Below are 20,508 nucleotides of genomic sequence, written 5' to 3' on the forward strand. Positions count from 1 at the left end.
GCGCTATTAATTTATAGCATGAACTAATGCCTACCATCAGATATAGCATGCTACTGGGAAAGAGTAATAGAAATTCAGGAAAGAGATAAAATTCAAGTGGTCATTAAATCATCTATAATTTCAAAGCAGAGGAAATTTCACATCTGCTAAAGTTGTTTTCTTTGAGGTAAAAATGTGCATATGTGCCGATCGCTAGTATATTATTTTAACATCACACTGATAATTAAGCACAGATTAGGACTGAAAATTCATAGCTTCTTGGAGCACAAAGGAACCATCTAATTTGAACATTTTGGTTTATAAATGAAAATTCTCACAGTTGGAATTTCTGAGTGCCCCAGATGAATAGGTACCAATTGATAATGCTTAGTCACTTCCAATTTCATTTACCTGAAAATTCTTCTCTGTTGGACTTCTTGAAGGAACCCACAAGTAGTCTCCCCCCACATGAAGTGTCAGGCTGAATTTGTATATTGCGGGTCAACAGTCCAACCTCAGCAGCCAAACCAATGCGTCGGCCATCCTCCATGATGTGGACACTTCCTGGGACAACAGGAGTTGGGAGGCAAAAAAAAAAATATTTGAAGATCTATTTCAGAAATTGCCAGCTGGGGACCCAGCAAACCTGACAAATGAAAACACTCCTTTCCCCTTGCAAGTCCTACCAACATTAAGGTCTGCTTTTCCTCAGGCATTCTCCACAAAGGTCAGCTGAGAAATGAAAAACCTGTTCACTTTTCTCTCTTTGGGATGAGAGTGAGAGTATTTGAGCAAGAATTCATTTCTCCTCAATAACTGTGGGTACTGGGACAGGCCACTGGTGCAGGGCAATCAGGGTAGGCCTGTCCAATTAGTGGGGTCCCCAACCTTCCTTAAATATATCAGTGTGAGACTTCAGTGTTTGGTTGTACATTGTCCATGGACCTCTTTCATGGCAGTGAAAAATCCCAGATCAACTGAGGAAGTGACATAGCAAAAGCAGCAACATATAAGAGTAAAAGAGAAAGGAGAAGCAGGGCCACGTGGCAGCAGCAGGAGCAGCAGCCTCTCACTGTAGGTCTTCAGCTCACCCATCTGCGCAGCTTCCAGAGCAGCAGGAACTGAAGCTAGTTTGTTTCACTGCCCGCCATTTGCATTTCACCCTGGATCTTACTGGCAAGGCTTGCTGAAAATTTCTCTTTTCTCTGCCACTTTTTAAAAAAGAAATCATCGTTGGAATTATGATGTAGACCCACTTTAGACAGTCCTGGTGAAAGCATGTACTTCCCTCTCACATGTCAGAGACAAAAATATATTGTCCATCCCCTTTATTTCCATGGTTTGTCACTGATTAGCTATATCTTCTGGGTTAGATTTATTTATTAGACCAAATCAGGAAGATTAGTGTTATTCTTTATGTATGTGCAGTACATTTTAACCAGTATAAGTGTATAAAAATACTCAGTACCTTTTAAAAAAATGGTATTTTTTTTTCCAGCAATAGTAATAGTAGTAATCAACACATAAAATGTACTTCATGCCAGGAAGGATACTTTTCGAAATATAGAAAGTGAAGTCATTATTTACAATAACTACCATATTCTAAGGGATTGTGTAATTCATTGTGCCAGGAAATGAACTGGAGACTCAGTGTTCCTGAGTTTCACTCTGGCTTAGCCACAAAACTGCCAGTGACCTTGAATAAGATCCTTCTGTTCTTAGACTTGCCATTATAAATAAAAAGCAAAAAAAAAATTATTTTACGTCTAGGTATTCCTTAAAAAGTGACAATAAAAGTAATGAAGGACTAAAGACAAAGCCATCTGGGGTAAGCCTAGAGCAGTAGTAGGGTATTATCCTTCCCCTTTGAATGGCAATCAGATCTGAGGTCACGAAGGCAGGTTGCTAAACAGGTTCTTCCCAGCTCATTCACTTCCCTTAACCAGCAAACCAGTCTTACCAATGTGCCGGTGTTTGAGCCGTTCATGAATCCTAACATCGTGGCCTTTCGCTTCTTTCACAGTGAGGACCTCTGCCTCGTGAGGCTCATAAGAAGAAGAGGTGAGGACGATTTTGTCATGGGGTCGCCAATCCACTGCATCCTCTACTATAATTCTGTAACAGCATAAAATGACATCAAATATACTGAGAGTGCAACACAGATCACCTACTATGTCTAGAGAGAGAAAAGGAAATCCACTGACACCAACAAATCCCACCAGGGAGACTGAAGTAGAAATATCAAGACATACCAGTGAAAAGGGGCTTTTGTGAAAAGTTTGATGCTCATACAGTCAGTTTTCTGGCTTGCAAATGTATACATTACAGGGAAAGCAAAGATATTCCATGGTCATGAAATACAAAGCAAAGGAACAAGAAACAGTAAAAGTCCTGGAGTTTAGTATATGCAACTACACACGGTTTTCTATAATAGCAACCTTCCTCCTGGATTGGGAAACAGTTTGAATAATAAATGGATGTCAGAAGAGATCTTTTCTCTAATTTTCTGAAGACCTATCACGCCATTTTCGGACAATTTATCATCATGCATTTAGGCTCCAACCTTCATGTTCAGACAGATACAAACGTAAATCCTAGAGGTGTCACTGACTAGTTGTGTGACCTTGAGAAGCCACTTAACTCTTCTCACTTCATATCTTCATCTGAAAAGTACAATATTTATACCTTCTCTCCAACCTCTCAGCCTTATTGTGGGGAATAACAAGTGTGTATTCCTGGAGTGTGTTAAGTTCCAAGCATTGTGCTTTCATCACGTTACGAAACAATGAGGGATTTGTTCATTTTGGGTTTTTTTAAACTCGCATTTAATAAATTTTCTGTTCAATGTGTCACTGCTGCCTAGCTTTTCCTGTGAATATGACTGTTTTATTCTCCATTCAGTCATTACCAACTTCAACAGCATATGTTTATTTTAATAACGTGCCTCATTAGCTAATGCCAAAGTTTTAGCAAGCTCTACCACTAGATGTTCATCCAGGCAACAACGTCCACGTGCAGGGCATTCAATCATGCAACATATATTGACTGAGCAAATGATATGCTCCAGACACTACATTAGGTGCTAGAGATATAATGCTAAATAAAATAATTTGTATTAAATTGTAATTTGTCTTAAGAAAAACTTGAATTTTGTCTTGCAGACATCCTTAAAGAGTCTACTATATGGGTGGAGGATTCACAAATATTTGGCATATAATATTAACTCCTACAAAAAATAAGTAAATAAATTCAAGTTGGTCATTTGTGGGCCAATGGTATGAGTCTGTTATGAACCAAAGTTTGTAATTAATTCAAATCTGTACACATAAGGTTGGAGAGAAAGAGAGAGAGAATCATAGAGAGAAAAAAGCCTACTATCAATTGATGCAATTTTAATGAAAGAAGTTAGAGTCTTAGCTCTATTCCTGATTTTCTATGACTTCCTAGGAAATACAGTTACAGAATATTAATGCAACTGCTAGCTTTTAAAGATAGGGAAACTAAGTTCCAAAGAGACTAAATAACACAAAACTCAAGATTAGATAAACAAATGGAATCAGAGATTGAATTAGGACAAAGGAAGATGGTTTATCAAGTCCAGGGTTCTTTCCGCTAAATAACCTCATCTTGCCTTTGCCTGTTTGATTCTTAGGTCTCACCTGCTAAATGGTAATAGAAAAACAGTATTCCCACATTGCATAATTATGAAATTATAAAAAGTCTATGTCCCATGCAATGGAATACTATACAGCCATTTTAAGAGTATATCATAGCAGAGCATTGAATTATAAGGAATTATGGTCATGATGTATTGATTTAAAAAATAAGACATAAAATAATATGCCCCATTTTTTAATCAAAATAAGATATGCACTGAAAAATAGAAGACAGGAAAGAAGCATGGTAAAATGTTAGCCTATCTATGGGTTTTCACGCTACCATTATTCATAAAATAAATCAATTATGTAGAAATAAATTCAGATCTCTAATTCTATTGGTGAAAATTCATGAAAAGCTCCACATGAAACATGCTCATATCACAATATAATAGAAAGGCTTATTAAAGTGACTTTCAACAAAAGGAAGGCTGTAGAGCAATGTTTAAAGAAATGGCTTGAATAAAATCTGTAGTTCAGTTAATACTAAACCAACTTGCCAGATTTGCTAATGTCCTATGGTTGTATAAGATGTTGTCATCAGAGAACACTGAGTGAAGGATATAATGTGAACTCTACCATTTTTGCAACTTCTTGTGAGTCTTAAATTATTTGGAAATTTTTAAAAATATTTTTAAAAAGATGGGATACCCATAAAGTGAATACACTATGTATTTTAATTACACATCATTTGTATAAACTCATTAAAGTGCTCCTCCTCAGGACTGATATTAAGAAATTTTGTTTTTAATATTTGTAATATGTATAACACAAGCAATGGAATCAGACAAACCAGGGTAAAAATCTAGCCTCAGGAACTTCCAGCTTTATGAACTTAGAAAATTTATTTAACTTCTCCAGCCTCAGTTTTCATATCCGTAAAATGTAGATAATAATACCTAACTTAGAGCAGTGAGAGATTTAAATGAGATAATGTATGTAAAATGCTTGGTAGAGGCCTGACATAAAGCAAGCCTACATGATAAGAACTCAATAAATGGTAGCTAGTTAATGACTATGGATAGTTTTAATTAATGAAATTGAGTTTCTTTGAAAATAGCCTGTAGCTCAGTCTCTGAATGAGGTTTTTTTTAACACATTCGTATAAGAAAAATCCATTCATATGGCTCCTGCCAAATTCCAACTTGCTAACCTTTTAGTTATAATTAAAGTTTCTTATTGATCCCTGTTAGAAATGCCTACTTCACGGATCCTTTTGGTATCAGAAAGGCACTTTAAACTCAAATTATCAAATCTGAATTCCTAATCATTGCCCCAAACTTAGTCCTCTTCTAGTGAATGAGCCATCGATCTACACAAACCAGAAACCAAGAAAGCACCTCGTATCCAACGTGTCTTATGGATTTTATCTTCTGCCTCTAAATCTGTCCACTTCTCTCCATTGTTCTTGCAGCTCCTGACTGTAAGTTACACTATCTCTTGCTGGAACCTCCTAATTGGCATCTCTGGATCCACGTTAGACCTCTCCTGTTGTCCACATTGTGCCTACAATTATTTTTTTTAGATGTGCAAACATTATTGTTAGTGCTCACTCCCACTCACACCCCCTCCTTACAAACTGACAACAGCTTCGCAATGCTCTTAGGGTAAAAACTATAATTCTTAATGTTATCAATGAATATGGCCCTGAGCTGGAACTACTCCTTGGCACCCTGTCATGCTCAGCCCCCACTCTCCATGTCACCCACCACAGTATTCATTTGTCCCTTGTGCTCTCCATTCTCCCACCTACCCCAGAATCATCTCTCTGCCCACCCTCTGCTTCTCAATCACCTTTCATGCCGACTCCTCCTCTATCAACTTCTAAAAAGTTAGGAGTGGCCCCATTCTTATTCCCAGCCTCCAAATTTCCCCTCTCCCTATGTCTTCCTGCTTAGGGACATCACCCATTTTCAGGATGACTCTTTCTGAGCCCTAAGTCCTGCATCTAATTGTCTTCTTGACATCTCCATTCGGTATCCCCAACTCAGCATGTTCCTGCCACCTTCCACCCTGATAAACCTGTTCCCTTCCCAGTCTGCCCATCTCAGTGCACGTTTCCACCATTCACCAGTTTGCTCAATCAAAACATTGGCAGCATTTTGCCCTCCCCTCACCATGCAATAGTGGGCATGGCCAACTCTTCTCTCCATTTTCACTGCCCCCTCCATTGTCCTGGTTACTGTGATTTCTGGCCTCAACTGGCCTCCCAGCAGCCAGAGGTTTTTTAAAACACAAATCAGATTCTATCACTCTCCTGCATGAAACCATTCAGTAATTTCCCCTTTGACCTCTCACATCTGAACAAGGCCCTGTGTAACTTGGCACTTGCCATGTCACACAGCTCTGCTCCCTGCTCACTCAGGCTGAGCTATAATTACCTGTCCCACCTCTGTGCCACTCACTCCACACACAGGCCAGCCGGCTCCCTCTCATCCATCAGGTCTCAGCTCAAATTTCCATCCCCCGGAGAGATTTTCCCTGTCCATTCAATCTACCCCTCACATGCTCCACCCCAGCTATTTTTGATCATACTACCCTACTGATTTCATTGCTAGCATTTATTATCTGCAACTATGTCATTTTATTTCTGTATTTGCTTGTTTATTGTCTATCTCTCCACACGAAGATTTAAGCTCCCAGAGGACAGCAATTTCTTCTAGTTTGCCTGTATATCCCTAATGCTTACAGCTAGACCTGGAACACAGTAAGTAGCACTCAGCAAACACTGAATAATCGCATGCTGCTTGCTCTGGCTAGAATGCTGTTTCCACACATATTCCACTTTGCTTAATTAAAACCCATTCCTCTTTCAGTTCCCACCTCTGCAATCACTCTTGAAGGAAGCCTTCTGTAAACTTCCCTGAATTCCTCAACTTGCCATATTCATGTGTTTTCAGAATCCCATATACCCTTCCCTCACAGAATTTGTCACATATGTAATTTGTGTTTACTCAATGTTTATTAACATCTGAGGACAGGCCCCATGTCAGTTTTTACTTGTTATTGTATCTCCAGATCATAGCTTGATGCTTGACATAGGATAAGCATTTGTGAAAATCATGTTGAATAAATAAATGAATAATTTAAAATAACTACAAAGGTAACACCTACTCTATGAAGAAATTCTGAACATAGAAAAGCACAGCAGTAACTACCTATCATTTCACCGTAGGGATTCTTACTGCACTGTATGCCCTTCCAGACATTTCCCTACCCACAAGTATGCATGCATAGATACTTTTAATTAATTTATTTTACATACAAACCTGGGCTAATATAGAATATTAATTCCCACCTGAATGTGAATATATCTTCCCCTTTGTCAACTTGAAATTCATTCTTTTTCATCTTTGCCAATTTAAAATTTTAAAATGATATTTCATTACAGTTTCAATTCACATTTATTTCAATTCTAGAAAAGAACACCTTTTCTATATGCTTATCAGTCAGATGTATGTCTTCTTTTGTGGCTCACATATTCAAACCTTTTAGTGATTATGTTTCCAGTGTGTTCAATCTTTTTTCATTTTATTCCTAAGAGTTCTTTATGTATAAAAAATATTAGTCCTTCATCTGTACTACTGTAGGTTGCAAATATTTACTAGTTTATCATTTGCTTTACATTTTGTAATTGACATGCAGAAATACTGATCTTTATAATGTTGTCAAATCTATTATTTCTTGCTGTTATGGTTGTTGCCTTGCTTATTATGATCAGAGAAGTCTTTCCTAGTTTAAATTACATAATATTTACTTAAATTTCCTTCAAATAATTTTATAGTTTTAATTTTTTATGTTTGATTTTTCTAAATATAATTTATTTTAGAGTAAAGCATAAAGTAAGAGTTTAATTTTATATTTTTCTAAAGCATTTGCCAATTATTCCAGCACATATTTAAATAAATTGAAATGCTAATTTATTCAAATTCTAAGAAATAAACATGCCTGGATTTATTTCTAGGCATTCTCTTCAGTTTGGGTGCCAATAACACACTGTTTTATTCATATTAAAGGCATTTTTTTAAAAACATAACTTTACTGTTCATATATTAAAAAGTTATTTATTTGTGCATTCATTGAAGGCAACTGATAGTTTTTCACATAATTCTCTAGTTTTCTAGGACAAAATGTGTATTATATAACCCACAAAAAATTATAGTTTGGATTCTTTTCAATAGTTAAATCTAATGGATTTTTCTTGTCTGAATGCATTGGCCAAAACTTTAATAACAATATTTAATGATTGTTGTAATAATTTTTATTGTCAGTTTTTTTCATAAAATAGAAAGCTGTTCGAGAGGGATTCTTTATTTTGTATGATTATTTAAAGCAGTGATTCTCAACTAATTGCTAAACCACCCAACTAAGAAAACTTGATTTAAAGGAAGTATCCTTATAGTCTTTTTTTCCCCAGGAGTTATTTAGAGGTTTATTATTATGATTAATCATGGCTAACATACATTGAGCACTTGCTCCATGCTAATAATATGTTAATCACTTTATATGCATCATTTCATTCAATCGTAATAACCCAATGTACTAGATACTATTATTACCCCCATTTTACTGATAGGGGAAATGAGATTTAGATGGGTGAAGTACTTGCTCAGCGTCACAGAGCTTGTAAATGGTGAGTTGATGCTTGAACTCAGAGCTGTCTGTCCTGAAGCCAATGCTCCTTTGGTAAGACTAAAGAAAGAAATTGGGCTGCCCTCCAGGTTCCTGACATAAGTAACTTGGAGAGCAGATAACAGGCAGTCTGGAAGAAGACAGGAGCTCTGGCTTCAGATCTGTTGAGTTGAGATGTCTGAGGAACATCTGAGGGGTGATATCTTCAGACTATTTATTCAGTTGAAAGCTCAGGAGACAGCTTTTTAAAACAATTCAATAGATTTAGGGGGTACAAGTGTTTATGTCACATGGATGAACTGTATAATGCTGAAGTCAGGGCTTTCAGTGTACCTGTCACCAGAATAGCATACATTGTACCCAATAAGTAGAATTTTATTCCCCATGCCCCTCCTATTTAATCTCCTTCTTACTTTTTAATGTCCATTATACCACTTTATGACTATATATATATCCCTCGTTTAGCTTCCACTTATAAGCGAGAACATGTGTATTTGTTATTACAGTCCTGATATACTTTGCTTAGGACAATGGTCTCCAGATTCATCCAAGCTGCTGCAAAGGACATTATTTCACTTCTTTTTATGGCTGAGTAGTACTCCATGGTGTGTGTGTGTGTGTGTGTGTGTGTGTGTGTGTGTGTGAGAGAGAGAGAGAGAGAGAGATATCTATATCTCTCCCTTTATATTCTTAATTTACTGTTTATTCCCACAATGTTTGCTGAATCTTATTAAATGTATTTCTTTTTTGTGCCAAATGCCAAATTGATCATGTTCTTAATCTTTATTTCTAGATTTATTGAGAGAAAATATATTAATGGATCATTTCATCTTGAACCATCCTTGTTTACTTGAATAAATCACATTTAAGTATAGCTTATTTTTTCTTCTAAGAACAATTACTAGATTTTGTTTGTTGTTGTTTTATTTAGAATTTTTGCATTCTACTTGGATGGTGTCTCAGTCTCCTTATTTTGAGTTATCTTTAGCAGCTGTTTTAAAAATTATTTTATGTTTTTTCCCTAAAATTAACTGGGAAGCTTCACATATATTCCTATGCTATGAAATAGATTATATAACATAGGAATTATCTGATATTCAAATGACTGAAAGAATATGCTATAAATTTATTTGAGCCAAAGGTATTATTGAGGATCAATCTTCGATAACTTTATGTCTTTCACTATTGTTGGCTCTTTTGATTTTATTCTTCTCTAGCCAACTATGATAATTTATATTTTTATATATAGTTCATTTTTTCAAAAATGTCAAAATGATACTATATAAATGTATATATTTTTATGTTACAATCCTAATCTCTTCAGCACTTGTCATATTTGAATTCTCATTTCTGATTTTATATATTGAGTTTTTTGGTATGATTAAAATTATTAAAGGGTACATTACTCTTTCTTAGAAAAAATTCAACTCTACTAATTTCCTACTTTTTAATTCACCAATTTCTGCCATTATCTTGCATCAATTAATTGATTTCATTATACTTATTGGCTATTTTGTTTTTAGTTTCTTATATTGACAGCTTAGTTTCTTTTTTCTTGTTTTCTATTCAATCATGAAAACATTTAACATAATGGCATGTTTGGTAATATTTCATATAGAGTAGTCTCATTATTGTCATCTCTCAGATATGCTGTTGGTAAAGTTTTGATGTCCTCTTTAATATAAAAGTTATTTAGAAAAGGCTGAATTTTTCTTTTTTTATTTTGTAAGAAATAGATATTGTTGGCTTCTATGCTGTTTTAATGTCTATTATATTTTGTCACATCCTATTATTTTTAAAATGTATTAATAAGGTTTTAATTATTAATACATACATTCTAGAATAAAGGAGTTTAATATGTAAATTAAATTGCTTTTATTATATTATTCAGGTTTTCAAATTTTCTTTGTCTTTTTTTAACCCACATAAAAATTTATTTTTATTTTTATGTTTTTTGTTAATAATTTTGAGGTCCTTTCATTTTGTTTTTAAAGGTCAACAATTCATTTTTACCCAATACTTAACTTTAAATTTCTTCGGAATTGGTTTTACATTTTCCTCTGGTAAAAAAATTATCATTATATCTTGATTTTTAACCTTATTTTTCTATACAGTGTCATTTTTAACAAACATTTTATTTCTATAACTGACAGATTTATTCTTACTTTCTTATTTCTGTTTTCTTTTGTATAACTTCTTTGGTTTTTTTATTCTTTTATAGTTTCATTTTTTTCTTTTTTCCTATCTTACTATTTATTTTATTGTTTTTTCATCCTTTCTCCCCCCTCTGGTTATTTGGAAGGCATATATCCTATTTCAAATACTAATACAATAAATTAACACATATTTACTTCCTATGGCTATAGTCCCAGATTTTTATCTGAGAATTTTGAACCGTGATGGTTAATTTATGTGTCATATTTGCTAGGCTATAATACCCTCTTATTAATTTAAAATTCAAGAATGAGAATAAAATTTGAGAATAACATAAAAGATTGATGATAAACATTGAACTAACTATGACAGTGTAACTATGGTTATTAAAACAAGACAAATTCTAAGAATGGTTCTTATAAAAGAAACTACATAAAATTTGAAAAGTTAATGTATTAGTTAGGTTTCCATTTATATAAAATGTACATAACCAATAGGTGTTGTGTGTGTGCGTGTCCTACTGGTTTTATATATATCAAAACATATATGTGTGTGAATATATGTGTATGCATATATAAATATATATAATATATAGTAAAAATTTATACAGTACGTATGAAGAGAGGTATTTCAAGGAATAGGCTTATACAATTATGGGGGCTAGAAAGTTTGAGATCTATATGACAGGCCACCAGCTTGCAAAGTCCTGAGGAAATGATGTTGCAGTCTTAAGGCAAAATTTCTACATCCCCAGAGATAGTTCAGTTTTGCTTTGAAGGCCTTCTAACTGATTGATGAAGCCCACCCACATTATTGAGGCATTTTTATTGAGGAATTTTAAATTCAGTTCAACCTCTTTATTAGAAAACTTTGCATTCTCTTCAGTTCTTCCAAAGAAAAATACCTCTTTAGTTTGCTTTCACATGTGAATTAGCATGGGTGGCCAACTCTTTGGTCATAACCTTTTTTTCTCAAACAGTTATATATGTGGCTCCACTATCTTCCTACATTTAATAGTACAGAGGAGAATTCTAGGGCCAGAAAGCTTTACGTTTCTCTCTTTCTTTTGTTTTTTTTTTTCACCCTGTTTTTTCTTTTACTATGAGGATAATGTAATGAAGCAATCATTATTCTTGATACTGATGTGTTCAAATGAAATGTAACTCATTCCCAGCTTTGCTATGTGTATTTCAGTTATAGTTTTCATTATTCTTTCTACTGTAGTTATTCTAGGCTCTTATCAAAAAGGACATATTATCTATATTACCAATTTCTGATCTGTATTTGTAATACCTTAGCTTTCATCGTTTTTATCTCCCAGTCTTGTCTTCTGTGTTATGATAGATTGCCATTAGTTTGTTCTTCCTATTACCTATTCAGTTTGAAACAGTTGTGATTCTGTTCTTTACTGCCTCCAATGCATTATTACATTTCATAAGATTCTCATATCACTCCTATTTTATTTCTGTCTATATCTTAACCGGCTACTTTTTCAACTGACACTATTGTGTTCTCACCTTCATCTCTTATCTCATGGAATTCATATTTTTTGAGATTTTATTGATAGCAATAAATATGTATTATCTAAAATTTACTGCTGGAATAAACTATGTTCCTCCTTCTATTATGTTACAGAGATTTTTTTAAAATTCCTTATAGTCCCTTATTTTCCCACTTACCCATCCTTGAATTATAATGCTTAACCTAAAATTCAATTTCACATTGTAATGAAACCTCAGCAGAAGCAACCCAAACCAAGAAAAAGGTCCAAACTTACTGTCATTTCTTACCTCTCATTTCCTGAGGCAATATCAGCTCCAAGATGAGTCCATGATTTCTGAGGATAAGCACTGTTAAGCTGAACTTTCCCGTAAACCCCTGAAAATAAAAGGAGCAATAGCTGGACAGGAAAAGTAATTCAGAGGAATCAAGGCCAGGTAATTAAACTGATTCCAGAGGTTATTGTGCAAATATGTGATAATCTACATATAAAGATGTCCATCTTATTAGAAAAAGAATATTTAAGTGCTGTATTTTATATCCTTTAGATGCACGGTCATGTTGGATGTTTTCAAATAAAGCATCTTATCTTGTGGCAAAAGAGAAAGGACCACCTTATATAAGGTTTCTGAACATTATGAGATATAATTAGTTTTTGAGGCAGGGTCTCAACCTCCAACTACAGGACTCAAGTGATACTCCTGCTTCAGCCTCTCCAGTAGCTGGGACTACATGGATGCACCACCACACCCAGCAAAGTATTCTATCTTTTGTAAAGGGTCTCACTATATTGCTCAAGCTGCTTTTCAAACTCCTGGCCTCCAGTGATTCTCCCACCTTGGCCTCCCAAAGTGCTAGGATTATAGGTATGAGCCACCACATCCAGCCTGGCTTTTTAAGCTTTCAAGGGTTTGTTCCTAATCTGCTTTTTATTATTTAGATAATTTTTGACAATATTTAACATTTTAGATAAATAAACATACATATGTATGAATATACTTAAATATATTTGAACAAAAGTTCAATATTTTCTTCCTGCACCCAAATGTATTGTCTGCAAATCCCTGGATTGGCACATTCATTTTGTTGCAAGCCACCAATCTAAAAATTTTAAAATTTCACAATTTTCAACAGAAAATGCATGATTTAAAGAAGTAATCAAGTAAGGTACAGAGAATATGCTTTAAGTTTTCATCCAATGTGGACCAACAAAATAAAAACTCAATTAGCACCTAACCAATTGTTTATAACAACACTCATAATTTTTCCATACTCTAATTCAGACAAAAAGTCAGAAGACAGTAAAACTAAAATCAGGATAAATTAATGTAAAAACAATTCCACTTTCAGAACATGTCCTGGAACCAATTTTTCATAATAATAGCCTTATAAATATATTTCATAAGATATCATCATCATCCAAAAAAATTCATCCTTTTTTTTCACTATATACTAAGTAAGCTAGGCAAAGAAGGATCCTGAAGTAATTTACTGAGATTTCCAGCCACAACGCTTATAACAAAAAGCAGTTCATGTCCTTAAATCTGAATTATCCAGAAAATTCAATTGACCAGAAAAGCAAATTTCTTGGTCATTTCCAATCATCAACGGTTTACTGTAAAATGACACCATTTCTTAGTTGTTTCAAGGAGATTACAAAGGATTTAAAAGGATTAAAATTTGTCATTTATTTTTGATGCCATAAAAATTTAAACATTCAAAGAAAGAAATAATTCATTCTTTACTTCAATTTAGTATCAGAGAATTTCAAAAACACTAGTTTGATCATATGGCTGGGTTCAGGGATCAGGACGGGCATACATGTATACGCCTAACAGAAAGACTGATCCAATGGAATCAGTCCATAGAGCAGAGTGGCCACTATAGGAAAAAGATCAAATGTTCTTATTTTGATGCATCTAGTTTATCAACTTGGAAAATTAAGAAATTCCTGAACCTCATGTTATTAGAAAGATAAAATAAATAGCATCCAGGAAAAACTTTTGGACACTATAAAATACTATCAAAGAGTTATAGCAAAAGTTATATATTATGGAACTAAGTTAACAAACTTCCTACTATCCTAACATTAGCATTTCCATTTTATCGAGTACTGAGATCCACAGAGGTAGCCATTAAGTGCCAATAAATATTAAATATATATCTCATAGGCCAAGTGCAGTGGTTCACACCTGTAATCCCAGAATTTTAGGAGGCCAAGGTGGGAGTATCATTTGAGCCCAGGAGTTCGAGATCAGCCTGGGTAACGTGCTGAGACCCCTTGTGTACAAAAAAAAAAATTAGCCGGGCATGGTGGCACATGACTGTAGTCCCAGCTACTCAGGAGGCTGAAGCAGGAGGATGATTTGAGCCCCAGCGTTGGAGGTTGCAGTGAGCTATGATCAAACCACTGCAACCCAGCCTGGGAGACAGAATGAGACTCTGTCTTAAAAAAAAATTATATCTCATAATGTTTAGAAACCTCATAGAGGGTGGTCCTGTCTCTTTTGCCACAAGATAAGATGACTTATTTGAAAACATCCAACATAACAGTGCATCTAAAGGAGAATCTAATGAAATCAATATCCTGGCTGTTGATCACAACACATTTAAGCTATGTGACAAAATAATATTTGAAAGAATGATAAAGTATAGTGAACTAAATTATTTCAACTATTCTACAAGTGAGGAAAAGAAAATAATGAAAAGGAACCCAGTTTTGGAAAATGTGAGCATTCTCAAAGAAAAGAAAATTACTTCAGAACTCAAGAGAAGTTATCCCTCTTTACTTATAAAATTAATAGTTCCCATACAGAGAAAGTGAGAAAATACCTGAAATGTGATGAAATATCTCTTATTCCTTAAAAATGAGTTATTTTGGGGCTTTTACAGGCCAGTCCCAGTTTCTGTGCTTTTATGTAGACCAATTTATAACAAGATTTGGTATCATGGCAATATCAAATAAAGAAACTGTCAACAGTGAATGTCTCTTAGTAATCTATAGATTTATCAGTTTAAAAATGTATCCAGTTTATAAGACCAGTCCCAGTTTCTGTGCTTTTATGTAGACCAATTTATAACAGGATTTGGTATTATGGCAATATCAAATAAGGAAACTGTCAACAGTGAATGTCTCTTAGTAATCTATAGATCTATCAGTTTAAAAATGAATCAATAGTCACATAGTATTTATAGTTACTAATACAGACTCTTCGTCTAGACTTTGGGGTCTGACCAATCTGGATATAAATCTAAGTTCTGACCCTACAAAGCTGTGCAGCCTTTGGCATGTTGTCATCATCTCTAAGTCTTAGTTTTGACATCTATAAAATGGACACTGCTCACAGCAGAACTAGTAAGTGAAATAATAAATATAAACAACCTAGAAGAATACCTGGAATTCAGCATATGTTCCATGAATAGTATTTCTCCACCAGACACAGACACACACACACACACACAGAGAGACACTTATTTTATTTTTATTAATAATAAAAACTGTATTATACTCTTACCAATTGTTCCTGGATCAACACGAATTCCATTGAAACGGTCACAAGAGACACCCTCTGAAGCTCTAAGGAGAATCAGAAGCTTTTGTTCTTTCTCTAAGGGATTTTCTAAAGTACCTGTTTAAAAAGAAAAGTATATCATTCAAAATAATTCAAAATTAAAATAAAGAGAAAAGGAAATTGTGATGTAATTTCAGGAATACAAAATAGATGCCATAAAGAAAACTATATGGAGAAGAGCCAGTGGTCACACAGATAAAATTAGAATAGAAAAAAATAAGATTTAGCATACTTCTTTGAGGGAGATTGGATTATTGTTCCGCAAATATTCCACTCTTCTGTCTTTATTATGGTGGAGTAAACTTTCCTGACCTACTAATATTTATCCGGGACATGTGACTTGTTTTGGCCAATGAACTTCGGGCAGAAGTGATAGTAATGCCAGGTCTCAGTTCACGCTTTAAGAGACTTGGCAAGTTTTTAACAAATCTCTTGCAATGATGCTTTCTGCCATGAAGCAATAATTCCTCAAAAGGCCTCTGGCATCTGAATGAAGAGATATACAAAGCAAACCTGAACAGAACACACAAACTGAAACCAAGCCCAACTTTTTAATGGAAATATTTCTTATTATAAACCACTGAGATTTGGAGATTATTTGTTACACACCATTACTATGGCAAAACCTGCCTGATACATCATTTGTGGCTTGATAATCCCCAAATTCCTTTACGTATATTTTAGCATTTAATCCTCACAACAAACCTGCAAAGTATGATTCTAATCCCTCCCAATTTTAAATATTCACATATGAGAGGCTTAGAGGTTGAAAGACTTGTCTAAATTTATACAATACTAGTAACAAAGTCTATTTGAACAAAGGTCTATTTATGCTAAGTGTTTTCTTAAACAAATAATAGGTTATTTTCTAAAATTAAATTCTTTTGGTAGCATAAAGACACATAACACATAAGGTTATGATAAACAGCAGCTGGAAATTACTCCTGCCCTTAGTCTATTGATGTTAACAGTGGAGCATGGTCACTTTTACTGTAGGCGAATTGTTCTAGGAATTTGCTGAAATAGTGTTAGTGAGTATGGACCTGAGGAAGGTAAAGAAGGTTATTTTCTTTGGAAAATATATCTTAGAGTACAGAAAATATTATCAAGCATCAGTTGTTTAAAAAGTAACTGATGGGAAGGTAGTCCTCAAACTGTACACTGGATTAAACAGGTTTACAAAAACTGTTCTAGTATCCAGTGAGATTTTCCACTTTATAAATTCCTGAAAACATAACCAAAAATGATATTGCAATACAGTATGAAATAACTGGTAAGCTTATAATTGCCTGGTTTCCATTATGGTTAGTGGTCTTTCAGGCAGTATAAAATCATTCCCTCCAGCTGATACTTCACAGATACCTGGTTAGCCAAAAGGCTCAAGGTGAGTTTGAGGCTTGCTATGTACCTGTCTTTACAGTCTAGCCTTCACAGCCACTGCTCCAATAGAGGCTGCTGAGAGCAAGACTCAGAGAGGTAGGTAAACCTGCCGAGAGTCATGTGGTCAATGCGTAAGCAAGCCTGTGTATCTCCAATAAGACTATACAAACGGTATGCTGCTGCTCTGTGTAGCAATGCCACTCCTCAGCTCAGAGACTAACGCAACCTCTTAGCCAAAACAAAGATGTGCTAGAGCAGAAAGAAGGGAAGCAGGGGAGGAGGAGATTGTTAAGCAAATATGTGTGGTGTAGCTCTTATCTTGCAGTTATAAGTCTGTCCAGTAAGCCGTTTTCCAACTGTGATTTCATTTATTTCACGGAGGGTAGTTTAGAGTCTTGGGGGAAAAATGGCCTAGCACTAAACAGATACCAGAGAGAAAAAAGTAGGACAGTTTTTGCCCTAGAGAAATGTATGCAGAGTCCCACAAAAAGAGTTCAGCGTTCCTCTAAAATCAGAGATTAAATCAATTATGCAACCCAAAACTGCAGCACATGGGGAGATTTCACAGAAAGTCTGGGCAAAATTAGTTAGCCTGCTGTGATCTTTTGGTATCTAAAATGACCAGAGTTTGGCTTCTTTTTTGTAACTTAGGGAAAGGAAAAGATAGAGGATAGGGACAAATACAAAGAAGGCACGGGTGACCTAAGAGAAGAAAATATATGCTATTCTGACATTAAAATGCAACACTTCTTGAATTTGTAGAAGCTGGTGAATGGAAAGCTTTAAAGGCTGAGAACCTCATTTTATTCTCAAATCTAGCAAAGAAAGGTGAGGCACTGTCTCCAGCATGGACTTTGTCCCTCGGTGAGAGAAGCCACCTCTGAGGGAAGATGCTCAGGATAATGCAGTTGATCCTTGGTTTACCTTTGTAAAGCCGCTCTAAACTACAGCAAGAGGCATGTTAAACCTGGATGAATTTATGTATTCATTAAGACAGGGAAAATAATTGTCACTGTGCTGCAAAGACATTCCAGATGTTTTCACATGCATGATTTCATTTAATTCTCAGAACCCTGTGATGAATATTGTTGAGGTTCTCATGAGGAAACTGAGGCAAAGAGTGATATATAGCTATTATATAGCTATTAAGTGGTGAAGGTGGAACTTAAACTTAATAAGTACCATCCTAGCAGATGTGGATATGGAGGAATAGAAAAGATGTAAAAGGAAGCTGATATTACTTAGCATGATGGTGGGCAATGGAGGGGAAACAATATGTTCCAGATGCTAAAAACACCTGGGGAGATGGAAGAAAATAAGTTCTGGTATATGAAAGATAATCATTATAATGACTTGAGGAGCAGGGCACAAATTGATTCCATGAACTTCAAAAGGTAAGAAAAAGGAAAAAGAATGCTTTATTATTTTATTAACTAAATTATTAACTAAATTTCTAAATTTTATTAACTAAAATTCTAAATTTCTTTGGTAGTTCAGTTAATAAACCAAACCTCTTTTGAAGGAATCACATAGAAATCTAGTTTACACTTGAGCCCACTCTGTCAACATGACTCCTTGTACCAAGACACCTTGTACTAAGACAATCCATACTGAATTATTTACCATCCCCTTAATTCTCTCTCCTCTGTGCCCATGAGATTTCCCATTCTTGTATGTCCTTTACCTTCATCTTGCCTAACTCCTAATCATCCCTCAAAACTTGGCTCTACTGTAACTTATTTCTAAAAGCCTTCTATGACCTTGGATTAGATGCCCTGTTTTGTTCATAAAAGGGTCTGTGCCCCTTGCTGCAGCGATTCTACTTCAAGGAACTTGTCCTAAAAATATAGTATGATCCGGGTGTGGTGGCTCATGTCTTTAATCTCAGCACTTGGGAAGGCTGAGGCAGGAGGATGATTTGAGGCCAGGAGTTCAAAACCAGCCTGGGCAGCATAGCAAGACTCTGTCTCCACCAAAGGGGGCGGGGAAGAACTAGTGTGGAATATGGACAAAGATTAAGGCCTAAAGTTCTTCACTTCAATGTTATTTATTTATAATAGCAAACATTTGAAAACTCTTAGAACCACCAAATAATTGGAAACATTTTTGTCCATTTAGAACCCCTTCCACTCTCTTCAGTCTTTTTGACATGCTAAATAACTGGACCACATAAGTCCCCAAGTGTACCAAGTGCTTCCTTCCCTCTGCTCCCTCTGCCTGGAACACGGTCACTTCCCTTTTCTTCATGGCTCTTAACTTTCACTCCCAGCTCAGATATACCCCCTTCTGGGGTTCTTCCTTGTCAAATAATTCTGTGTTAATTGACCCTCTACAGGCTATCACAGAAAACTGTGTTTTACCTCAATACTTCTAAAACTATATCGTAAGTGCCTTTTACTTGACTGCCTCCTTCTCTCAGTAAGCTTAGACAAGAAACTGTGTGTTACTGGCAGAGTTTATTTGGAAATATTTTATTCTAGAAATGGTTAACTAGGTAATTTTTACCAATACTCCTGAAGAAACAATTAGAAATAAAGATAAATATCTCATATGAATAAAAGACCAACTTCACTAGTAAGTTATAACAATTTTAAACATATATGCACCTAGCATTATAGCTTCAAAATATATAAAGCAAAAACTGACAGAACTACAAGGACAAATAAATATATCTACAACTGCTCCTGGAATAAACAAAAAATACAGTAAAGAGATAGCAGTTTTGAGTAATAAAATTAGCAAACTTGACATGACAGGCATAGATGAAAACTGGACCCACAAAGAATGCACATTTTTTTCAAGCATGCACAGACCTTTAGAAAAATTGATCATACGATGATAAAGCAGTTTAAAAAATTTAAAAGGACTGGAATTAAATAGCATTTATTTTCTTACCGTAGTTCAATCAAAATGTACAATTCATAATAAAAAAGTTTTATAAAGCGAACTATATTAAAATAAAGATTTTCCAATCATCAAAGGATACCATTAAGCCAGTAAAAAAAGAAGCCACAAAGTGATAAAAGATATTTGCAATCCATAGAACCAACAAAAATATACATTCCAAAATATATGACTTTAATAAATCAATATAAAACAGATAAGTTCATTAACTATTTGATAAAAAGGGTGAGTGAATACTTTTAAAAATAAAATATTCTCAAATAACATATAAAAACGTTCAATTACATTAGAAATATGAGAAATAAAAAATAAAACAATAATGACATCTCACTACACACTCACTAAAATAGATTTATAATGTTTAATGAGCTGTTTTTCGTTTTACAAAATTTTTCTGTACACGTGTGTCATATTTCCAATTAATAAAACGTCTTAAGTGAATGTTATGTTCTGAGAACACTCATCAATAAGTTTTGTTGATCAAAAAAATAGAAACTGGTCAAAATTTTAGACATATTTGCTGAAAATACTATTTTTCAGGTGCTGTTCACTGAATTCAAAGCAACAAATTGTATTTTTAAATAATCTGTATTTCTGAGTTAATCTCAAAATTACATAAATATCATGACTGCACATGAAGGATAGGTTAAGAAATTACCCCCCAAATCAATTTTACACATCCTTCCCCTGCCCTCAGAAGTAGCTTATACGGTTATAACTTTGGAAGCTGA

At 34.6% G+C, this 20,508-nt stretch overlaps 1 protein-coding gene across 1 annotated transcript in view; it reads right to left on the reverse strand.

Annotated features, from left to right (window-relative positions):
* Window positions 1–20,508, reverse strand: part of PKHD1 (PKHD1 ciliary IPT domain containing fibrocystin/polyductin) — a 414,564-nt gene that overhangs the window by 117,694 nt on the left and 276,362 nt on the right. Inside the window, exons 54-57 of the mRNA XM_045543725.1 lie at window positions 15,437–15,550; window positions 12,212–12,299; window positions 1,940–2,094; window positions 391–543 (exon numbers count right to left, since the gene is read on the reverse strand). Coding sequence (XP_045399681.1) covers window positions 391–543; window positions 1,940–2,094; window positions 12,212–12,299; window positions 15,437–15,550 — 510 coding nt within the window. The remainder of the gene's footprint in view (window positions 1–390; window positions 544–1,939; window positions 2,095–12,211; window positions 12,300–15,436; window positions 15,551–20,508) is intronic.

The sequence above is a fragment of the Lemur catta genome, chromosome 2 (genome assembly GCF_020740605.2).
Source record: "Lemur catta isolate mLemCat1 chromosome 2, mLemCat1.pri, whole genome shotgun sequence".
Taxonomy (NCBI): domain Eukaryota; kingdom Metazoa; phylum Chordata; class Mammalia; order Primates; family Lemuridae; genus Lemur; species Lemur catta.